The 10846-nt window shown below is 42.8% G+C and overlaps 1 protein-coding gene across 3 annotated transcripts; it reads right to left on the bottom strand.

The window, feature by feature from the left end:
• Positions 1-717: 717 nt before the first annotated feature.
• LOC101754322 (pyruvate, phosphate dikinase 2) lies at positions 718-8416 on the bottom strand. 3 transcript variants are annotated; one of them, XM_022823414.1, is made up of 18 exons: positions 8276-8416; positions 7757-8143; positions 6178-6340; positions 5809-6044; positions 5549-5677; positions 4938-5117; positions 4484-4621; positions 4191-4355; positions 3846-4007; positions 3613-3702; positions 3382-3520; positions 2873-3050; positions 2587-2716; positions 2115-2243; positions 1802-1939; positions 1581-1658; positions 1368-1459; positions 718-1033 (listed from the first exon to the last, which is right to left on the bottom strand). In XM_022823414.1, the coding sequence occupies exons 1-18, from the start codon at positions 8378-8380 to the stop codon at positions 991-993; spliced, it is 2682 nt and encodes an 893-aa protein (XP_022679149.1). In that variant the 5' UTR covers positions 8381-8416; the 3' UTR covers positions 718-990. The 3 variants fall into 3 exon arrangements, with proteins under 3 accessions (XP_022679149.1, XP_014660085.1, XP_014660086.1); XM_014804599.2 differs by lacking the exons at positions 7757-8143; positions 8276-8416 and adding an exon at positions 7275-7454; XM_014804600.2 differs by lacking the exons at positions 7757-8143; positions 8276-8416 and adding an exon at positions 7271-7424.
• Between the last annotated feature and the right edge of the window lie 2430 nt (positions 8417-10846).

Below are 10846 nucleotides of genomic sequence, written 5' to 3'. Positions count from 1 at the left end.
GCGTCAAGAAGGGAATGGCCTTCAGTATGTCTCTCACCAACAGCAGTGCTCGTCAGAAATAACAAAAACCCATTATTGGTGGTTATGTTGTTTACCTTTTCTTTCGCTAGTAGAAATCTCTCTATCCATATTTCTTTCTTAAGCTATTCTTACTCTTTTTTCTGTCCTTTACTTTGTATCTGTAGCTGATCATGCACAGACCATAAAATTTAAATTTTGAGTCTGACTCAAGAAATTTGGTCATTCTGAAATTTGCTCTTTCTTGAGCTAACGTTACTCTTTTTTCTCTGTCTTTTATTTTGGTTAACTGCTGGTATTTAGCTGCAGTTGATATCAGTGTTTTTGCCCTGCCGCATCAACGAGTTTACAACAGATGGGAAAACCTATTCAGAATTTCGAACTCGTGTGGTGTAGTTGTTCACGCCATCTACAAAATGGTAATCTTATTGGTCTTGTAATAAATACCTCCAGTTATGCACCGCACCATGAGATGGACTCGATGCATTGGTGCCAAAGCCTTCTGTCTTTTCTCCTCTTTTTCTTACCAAGTATATGTTCCCATTTTGTGACGTTATGATTTAGGAGGTTGCAAAACTTTCAGAAGTGCAAGGGGTGGACCTGGGGCAAGGGATCCTCCATGAATAGGCATCTCTCTAGCTCAGGTGTCTTTTTCTCTGAAACACGTATCATCGTTCGTCATGTCCAATATGCTGCGCCTTGCGATCTTCCAACGGATGTTATTTGTTTATTCGCTTTTGCAGACATTTCAGTGTAATTCCTAGCCTTTTTACAGGTAAACGAGCTATTGTACAACTTGTGAACATTGACATGATGGCATCCCAACGTTTTGAAACATGCCTTACAAGTTACAAGTTACTAGATACACCGTAGTCTCTCAAGCGACCATTCAAGAGGTACCCATCTGTGCATTATTTATCTACAAAGATGCACCAACGATTGCTTGCGAGGAGCTCCACACATTCGCGCTCATCAGAGGGCCGCCTGCGCTGCAGCTAACCTTGCAATTGGGACCCTGCATCCAAATTTATGTGTCATCAAATTCATTTTTAAGCGCGTGGATCAAAACACAGCTGCATTAACCCTTTTTTTTCTTCTCTGTATTTTTCTTAATGTAGCCTGAGCTTACAAAACATCTCAAGGAAGCCAATCAACCAAAACTACGAACTTCATCGTTCATAAGCTAGGAAACTCAAAACTCATATGCCACATCTGCACCATCTAGTTACTGGAATACTACACACCATTCTGATTCATGTGGGGTGAGAATATTAATTCGAAAAGGATCAATTTGACTATGTCTTGTTCCAATGATTTATAGTCATTAAGATACAATAATAGTGCCTAACCTGAAAGGTGAACAAGAAACGTAGTCCAGTCCGACCTTTGCAAAAAATGCAACAGAAGAAGGCTCGCCACCATGTTCACCACAAATGCCCACCTGTCATTACAATTTTCCCCCCAAAACGAACCAACTTAATCGACAAGAGAACAAAATTTTCCCTTCAATATAAGGAAATTTAAAAAGGAGTTTGGATGATGCATATAAGCTAATTTATTACCTTCAAATCAGGCCTTGACCTTCGGCCCCTCTCAGTGGCAATCTTAACCAACTCCCCGACCCCCTTCTGGTCAAGCACCTGACGATCCAAAAGCAACCTTACTGAACCAAGTAACTTAAAACACGCTATGTCTTAATAGACAGAGCGAACAGAAAAGCAATGTATATGGGACGACTGTAACTAGTTTAAGCAAGAGAGCTTAATCAGGGAGCAAAGCTTACCTCAAATGGATCGTGCTGGAGAATACCCTGGGACATGTAGGTTGGGAGAAACTTGCCAATGTCATCCCTGCTGTAACCAAATGTCATCTGCGTGAGGTCATTTGTCCCAAAGGAGAAGAACTCGGCCAGCTCTGCTATCTGCAGATCATTGTAATCACATCCACCGAAATATACATCAGTATTCATGATAGGCAAATGCCAAAAACTATTGATATTTGTTATAACATTGCCGTATGCTCTTTCTAGCTCTTATTGAGCATAGACCCTCCTATGGACCCGTACACAAGTAAACTACAAGGTTCATTCCATTTACCTCATCAGCTATAAGAGCTGCCCTCGGAACCTCGATCATGGACCCAATTCTGTATGTAATAGTTGTTTCTGCATGAGCAAAAACCTTGTCAGCAACTTGACGAATCACGCTCACCTGCTGGCCAAGTTCCTGAAAAAGCATCACTCAAATATTAGTTCCATTAGGGAAAAGATAAGCAATTGAGCAATTCAAATCCATGTTAACAGTCTGAACCTAAACAGAAACGTATGCCATTTAAATCAAAGATGCATCTACTTGAACTAGAAAAACGTGCAGCCCAGGATAAATGGAAACTTTTCAAAAAAAAAAAAGGCCAGCTCCTATGCATACACAGGGAATAATAATACGTCCTAAACTTTGAAGTTTCATAGCATTCCACTATTAAGTTCTCCTCTAATCCATCCCTTATGCATGTCGAACACTGCCAAAAACTATAAGTAGCTCTCGAGAGTTAGACAAAAAGCTTGCACACCTGAGGTGTTCCAACAAGAGGCACCATTATCTCAGGTAAAACTTGGAAACCTTGGTCATTCACAGCAATAGCAGCTTCAAAGACCGCACGGGCTTGCATTGCTGTCAGTTCCGGGTATGATATACCAAGCCTAAAAATATGAAACAAATTCAACATCAGAAGTGATGGTGTGGGTCATATACTTTCTTGCTAATTTCAGTGAATCAGAATAATGCTGCCGTTTTTACATCAGAAATGGCTGGCAAGCAAATGCATGCCGCAACTGAGTGCAACATGAAAAACTAACCTGCACCCACGGAAACCCAGCATTGGGTTCACTTCAGAAAGCTTTTCTACCCTCGCAAGGATTTCCTCGTGAGTAGAATTAGTGTGACAAGATAACATGTGGACAACATCCTCAACGTTACCCTCTGGAAGGAACTCATGAAGTGGAGGATCCAAAAGCCGAATAGTTACAGGAAGGCCTGGAAAACAAGCACGAATGCAGTAGTCCCCGGTTGGATATGCAATTTAACTCTACGCTTCAAACTCATTTTAATGCATAGGGGTAAGTTGACACAGCAAATATTTTACCAGTGGAAATAATTAACTTGGGAGTTCACTACAGACTTACAGAGATCAATTTTCATCCCATCAGAAAAAAGATATCGATGTTCAGTTATGATGTGAATCATATTGCAGATGCATAAATCAGTCAACTTGAACATAAGATAATAGTATTGCAGCTATCAAATTCATTAATGAAACTTGCATGACTGTGAAATCAAACACAAATGCATGTTTGTTGCCGCATACCATCCATTGCACGAAAAATCCCTTCAAAGTCTGTTTTCTGATATGGCAGGAGAAGGCCTAATGCTTCTTGCCTCTGTTCAGCAGTATCTGCCATTATCATCTGTCGCATGGCCTTAATCCTCTCGTCAGAAGAAAAGAACTGAAGCAGAAAAGAATGATGCAGTGACAACATTACACTGGTCATTAATAATATATTATTACCACAACTACAACATGAAGCATTGTACCAACCATGTGTTCAGTTCTGCACAATCCAATGCCTTCAGCACCATTTTTCCTTCCAGCCAGCGCATCTGCGGGAGTGTCTGCATTGACCATAACCTAGAGCAACCACCATATAGAAACAAGGGTTGTGATGGAAGATTCATTTATTGCATTTGACTTGAATGTACTGAGAATCGTGAAGGGCTAATCATGGTGAATAATTAAATCTATACTGACACATAGATACAGACTTTTTTTACCTTTAGTTGTTTAACTTCATCCACCCAAGACATGAATGTTCCCAAATCAGCACTAAGTGTTGGCAGGGATAGAGGTAGCTTGCCCAAGATAACCTCTCCAGTTGATCCGTTCAGTGACAGCCAATCACCTTCATAAAGCACCTTGCCTCCAACGACTACCACCTGCATATAAAAAATTATACAAATCAAAACATACTTTATATGAAACGCAAAATGATCAAAGTAAGATCAGCTTTTTTTATCTTCCTGATTACTTTCAACATAATGCAACTGTCACCATGGCATCAACAAAGTTTATGCATTAAAACGTGCAGGCAGTGATTTATATGTTAAATTGTTAATCACCTTCTCAGCATCATTTACATGGATGCTTGAGCATCCTGCCACACAACATTTGCCCCAGCCACGGGCTACAACTGCAGCATGAGAAGTCATACCACCTCTGGCTGTGAGAATTCCAACGGCTGCATGCATGCCACCAACATCCTCTGCGCTGGTCTCAGTCCTTACCTTAAAATTATATACATGTAAAAGGAGTTGTTATATTTGGAAAGCAAGAGAAAAAAAGTATGTCTCACAGCTTCGCAAATTGAAATAAAGACAAGCTAGTGTATTCAAATATAAGAAAAGGTGTTTACCAGAATAACTGATTTTCCTTCTGAATGCCATGTTTCAGCATCAAAAGCTGCAAAGACGATCTGACCTACAGCAGCTCCTGGTGATGCAGGTAGGCCCGCAGCAATGACTTTGTCTTTATATGACGATGGGTTCTCAAACTAGTTTAACAAAAGGCCAAAGAAAAAGTGAAATAAATAGGTATGCTGCCATCATTTTAATTCATTCTAGTGACAGAGCAAAATATGCCAGTAACTACATGTTACATGTGAAAAAGATTAAAAGGGGAGTTCTATTTCTATCCTGACAAGTTTCAAATGCAGTATTCGTATACAGTTGTATCTTAATAAATATTTAGACCCATTAGTTTCTTTAATGTAGTAGAAATGCACTTTGCTACATTTTCCTTTGAGTAAAATAATTGCCAACAAAGTATATAATACAACACAAATGTGGTGCTCATCACTCAAATAATACCTGAGGATGAAGAAGCTGGTCCAAGTGCCGTGGTTCCACCATCTTAATTGCCGAGCGATGGTCAATCAGGCCCTCATTGACCATGTCCACAGCAATCTTTACAGCACCTTTGCCAGTACGCTTACCTGTTCTGCACTGAAGCATCCAAAGTCTGTTTTCTTGAACAGTGAACTCAATGTCCTGCATTGCATTGAACTAGGTGGTTAAGCCCAAAACATAGTTGTAGTCTCATTAGATGACAGTTGATTTGAGGGCCAGCAGTAAACACCACCGTGGAACAATAATTACTAACACTAACTATGCCTATCAACATCCATGTTCAACATGACAAATAGTTGATTTTTAAATTTATAATCTACCAAGATGCCATTGTTTTAAAAAACATACTATCAGTCACAGACCTTTCCATCAGTTGGAAATGAAGGCATTCAAAAATAGGTCAATTTTTCAAAACAACTTCTGATTAATTTATTCCAGCATGAAGAAAGGAAAATCCTTTTGAACAGAAATTTTAGATTGTACTCAATCTGTAGGCACAGACACATAGAAGACCCAATACTAAGTTACTAACATAGAAAGAGAAAGCTTGATAATTGGACAGTATACTCCACCATCATTTCTTTGTAATGTTTTTCCAAGATTTTGCAGTTCTCGACAAGTTCTGCATAAGGCTCTGGCATGCACTCCTTCATCGCATCAAGTTCTTGTGGAGTTCTATTTCCAGAAACCACATCCTCACCCTACAAAAGAAAGTAATCTGTAAGTCTTCCAAAATCAGTATAAATTGAATCCAGGCAATAAATATGGTGAGTGGAACGAAATATTATGCCTTATGGAACCTTAGATACTAAACACCAAATCATAATACTACCTGAGCATTGACAAGGAACTCGCCATAAAGTTTTTTCTCTCCGGTACTAGGGTTCCTAGTAAAGAGAACACCAGTGCCTGATGTGCTACCCATGTTGCCAAATACCATGCACTGAACATTCACAGCGGTGCCCTTCAATCCAGTAATCCGATTAATGCTTCTGTACTTTTTTGCCCTAGTACTGTCCCATGAATCAAAAACAGCCAAGATTGCCAAATGCAACTGCCTCTTTGGATCTACAAATATGCAACAAAGATGAAAACGAAGAAATATCCAGATCTACTTTCAAATTATAACATTGCCACCCCAACTCATAACAGATAATGAATTAATATTTTGTAATAAATGTGGCTACATGGATACACATACCTGAGGGAAACTGTTCACCTTTGGTCACCACATAAACATTCTTATATTCAGCTACCAGGTCTTCCAGATCTTTGACATTCAACTCAGTATCGTTTCGCAACCCTTTGGCAACTTTCATGGCTTCTAGTTTTTCTTCGAATAGCTCATGAGGTATTCCCATAACCTGACAAAATCATATACCTTATAAACAATGAAATCAACGCGACTGGGAATATCATCTTTCTTCACATAGCTTATGAAGTATTTCAGCAAACATATGAAGCAAAAAGAAAACGAACTAATCTGTAAAGACAAAGTTTCTCAACAGACACCAAATATCATCTTTCAAGATAATTGCTATTTTCGCACTGTTTTATGAAATATATCCAGCACCAATACTCACTTGGTCATGGTCACAGGATCATTTTCATTACACAGCTTCTGATACCAAGAAACTTTTAGAGCATTTTCGTTATATGCAATGCAACATGGGGTCTTACGAAGCATTTTGGAAGACACTTAAAATAACAGTATTGCATTCCTCAAAATGAACATTTTAGAATACACAGAATAGGGTTTGTTTGAAAATTTTAGAATATCTGAAGGCCTTTGCTGAATGAAATAATTTCAATTAAAGACTCAAAGTGAAATTCTAATTGTCTACCCTAAATGTTCCAAATTGCTGAAATTCTATGCGGTTTCAAAGTTTGAACTGAAATTGTGGTTTGATTGAAGACAATAACCCAGCTCAGATTGGCAACTTGATACAATAAAACAGAAATTCCAAACCAACATTCAGTTTGATTATAAGAATTAAAGTATGAGTTAGAAAATGAGATTAAACTTTGAAGCTGACCTCATGTCTAAGATCATAATATAATTTAGAGTAAAACCAAATCCCGAATATGAAATCAAATAATTCATTGAAAATTTAGGCTTCAAATCAATATGGCACTCAATACTTATTTATGTTTCAGCAGAATATTCGTAGAGTGTACACGATTCTAAATGGAAATTCTAACTTGAAGAATACTTGGGAGTTGGGACCCAAAAATGGATCTGATCCCCGAGTTACAAGTGCAATCAGCCCTGACGAAAGCAGAGAGTATCGTACCAACCGGCGCCGGGCCCCGAGAAGTCTCGTGCCCCCAATTCACGGCGCGGCGCAGCATCGCCGTCCACGCCACGCTGAAATTCAGCGTCCATGGACGAGACTGAGGGCCGCTCCACCAGCGTGAGTAGTCGCTGGCGCCGCGTTGCAGCCGGCGGCTCGCATTGCAAGCCTCAGCGACACCTAGCGGACGGGAGGAGAAAGCAGAGGCAAAAAAAAGATGGAAGCGGCAAGGAATGGGCTTATTTCCTTGCTTCGGCCCATAGGGGCAGCTAAATCTAGGCCCAAATACCAACTACGAATACACGACGAAATATTTCGAATCACAAAGAAGGAATACACGCGAATCCGTACCAACTTGAATTAAAAAAAAGATAAAAACTACACATTACTGTACATCTTAAAATATGAATTATTTTTCAGGACAGAATTTGAATTTCTTAGAAGAACAAGCAAGTCTCGTATATACCGATAATATACTGTACTTACCACGTTGCCGAACATGTCAAGAAAGCGGCGGTAGGAGTCGAAGGCGAATCGCCGGCCGCTGCGCTCCGCGAGGCCGTCGACGACGCCGTCGTTGAGTCCGAGGTTGAGCACGGTGTCCATCATGCCTGGCATGGAGACGGCGGCCCCGGAGCGCACGGACAGGAGCAGCGGGCGGCGCGGGTCGCCGAGGCCGGCGCCCATGTCGCGCTCCACGCAGCGCAGCGCGTCCAGGACCTCGTCCCAGAGCCCCGGCGGCATGGCGGCCCCGCCGCCGCCGCCGAGCTGCTGCTGGTACTGGCGGCACGCCTCCGTGGACACGGTGAACCCCGGCGGCACCGATAGCCCGATGCGCGCCATCTCCGCCAGGTTCGCGCCCTTCCCGCCCAGCTGCGCGCGCGGCATGGCATGGCGATCAACATTGCATTCGTCGGTGGAAGTCTTTCACGATGCTAACTGCTTCTTCTTCTTTTTTTTTTTTTGAGAGGAAACTGCTGCTAGTAAGCACTAAAATGCACGTACCAGGTCCTTCATGGCCTTGTTGCCGTCGCTCCGGCCCTTGCCGAAGTGGAAGACCCTCCGCTCCGTCTCCGGCGCGCCGCCGTCGCGGTGAGCCGCCGGCGCCATTGATTGACTGTTTGCTACGATCGATCACTGCTTTAAGATTTCCTAGCTAAAGCTTCGAAGTTAATTAATTCGAAGTGCTCTCTAATTATTTTGAAGTGGCAACGTACGGTCAGCTGTTTATATACACGACGACCGTTCAGGCGGCCGGGCTTGGAGGACGCACCACCGGATAAGCGTTGCCTTCGAACAGTGCATGCATGCAATCCTGACCCGTGTGCTCCAGCCTCCAGCTCCGGTATCCGGCCAGGTGAGGCGCATGCATGGGCGCGTGGGTGGCACGCACTGGGACACTGGCCGCGGTGTAACTAGGACACGGCGACACGGCGACGGCGGCGAGACGGCCACCGCGTGCTGCGTACGGACGGTTTGCTGCAGTTTGCAGTGCACGCGCTCTGCGCAGCTGTTTGTTGCCTGCCAGCACGTACGTACTAGCTACAATAACGCAGGCGGTTGGCTGCCGACGATTCACCGCCGTGTCCGCCAGGCCAGTGGTCCATGTTCTGGGCTCGATCCGGCGCCCAACACATATGCGTGCGGTGCCACGACGGTGCGTGCGAGGCAAGGACGCGGCTGCCACGTACGCCGAACCTTGGACCCTGCGTCGGTCGACGCGCGTGCCATGCGTATCCACGTGACCAATAAACTCCGGATAGACTCGGGCGAACGACCACAGTTCCAGTGCCAGTCAGGTCTCGCAATCTTCGAGCTTTCATATTTTTTCTTTGTTCGGTAATAGTTTAATATTGGAATCCAATGTTATGGAAAAAAACTTAATACAATTTTAACTCATTACTAGGGGTCATGACTCATTACAATATTGATTGATGGGATGTGCAAGATAGATGATCCAGGGAATTAATATGGTTGACTTAATGCTAAGGAGTCACTTAAAAATTAATACTCCCTCCATCACATATTCGTTTTAACTTTTTTAAATATATAATTTGTACAATATTTGTGGATATAATATATATCTAAGTTCATATTAAAAACTATGCATCTAGAAAAAATAAAATGAATAGTAATTTGGGATGAATGGAGTAAATATTTTAGTTAACGAGCTCTATTATTAAAAATTTTTGGAGATGGAGTTCTCCTAAACAGATTATAAGACATTGCAGGGAACTGGTTCAAAGATTCATGCATTTCATTCTTTACAAGGAACTCAAAGGGTTTTATCGGATTCATGACTGCATATTGTTGCTAATAAGTGAAGCTAAGAGCGCGAGAACCATCCATAGTTTTCTCAATAAAAGAACATTGTTAATATAATTGCAAACTCGAAGGGGATGATAATAATTAAATAAGAGAAATTTTAGAATGGTTGAAAAAAAGGATATCTAATAAATAAGGTAGAGTAAATATTTTGGATTATTGCAAATATGATCAGTCATATTTCAAGGCTTTACGCAAGGGTCCTCTCGGATGCGTTTATGCTACAAGCTAAGGTATCCGAATAGTGGATAGAATCAATTGTACAATAAAGATCCACTGTGATAAGGTACATAATTTTATTTCCCGACATGCATAGGGAAAGCGGCTCTAGTACCTCTCTGGTACCGGTTGTGCAACCGGTACTAGCAATTCGATATTAGAGGGGGTTCCTTTAGTACGGGTTGAAATAACCGGTACTAAAGGGTGTTAAAAAATTAAAAAAATCCTCCCTCCCCGCCACCCCTCTGCCTCCGCCAACCATCCCTCCGGCCGCCCCTCTGCCTCCACCCGCCCCACCATCACCACCCTCCGCCTGCCAGCCGCCCAGCCCTGCCACTCCGCCTCCGCCCCGATGCTCCGTCGCCGCCCGCCACTCCTCACCGCCAGTGAGGGGCGAGCGGAGGGGGGAGGGGAGGGGAGGCACAGATCGAGGAGCGTGGAGGGAGAGAGATAGAGGATAGAGGAGGGAGAGAGATAAGAGTGAGAGATAGAGAGGCAGACGCGTGTGGGAGGAGGAGGAGGAGGGAAGAGGGATAAGGACTGAGAGGAGGAGGAGGAGGGAAGAGGGATAAGGACTGAGAGGAGGAGGAGGGAAGAGGGATAAGGACTGAGAGGAGGAGGAGGGAGGCAGCGCGCGGGAGGAGGGGTCCGCACGGGAGATTTAGTACCGGGTGAAGTTCCCACCCGGTACTAAATGCCCCCCTTTAGTACCGGGTGGAGCCTCCACCTGATATTAAAGCCTTTAGTACCGGGTGGGAACCCCATCCAGTACTAAAAGGCCTTCGTAGAATCCTAAATTTGGACCCGAAAAGTAACCGGTACTAAGTCTCGGGACGAGAGGTCATTTTTCTAGCAGTGGTAGTTTTCTCTTAAAGCTTAACCTTCATGTGCCGATCAGCCATCACTGAACAGAATCATATACAATAAAGATATAACAATGCATGGCTAGTTGATATCTCACCTTTTTTTTGAAAATATTGGCAGGAGCTCTACCTATTCATTTAAGAGGAGAAGTTTAAAGTTTAGCATTAC

The sequence above is a fragment of the Setaria italica genome, chromosome IX, assembly GCF_000263155.2.
Source record: "Setaria italica strain Yugu1 chromosome IX, Setaria_italica_v2.0, whole genome shotgun sequence".
In the NCBI taxonomy this organism is placed as follows: domain Eukaryota; kingdom Viridiplantae; phylum Streptophyta; class Magnoliopsida; order Poales; family Poaceae; genus Setaria; species Setaria italica.
This window is presented reverse-complemented; position numbering and strand designations above follow the sequence as displayed.

Coding starts and splice junctions, on each gene's coding strand:
- LOC101754322 (XM_022823414.1), bottom strand. CDS start 8,380: ATGGCGCCGGCGGCTCACCGCGACGGCGGCGCGCCGGAGACGGAGCGG. Junction 5,118..5,548: donor AACATTACAAAGAAATGATG/GTGGAGTATACT, acceptor AATGCAATGCAG/GACATTGAGTTCACTGTTCA. Junction 3,051..3,381: donor GATTTTTCGTGCAATGGATG/GTATGCGGCAAC, acceptor CTTGTTTTCCAG/GCCTTCCTGTAACTATTCGG.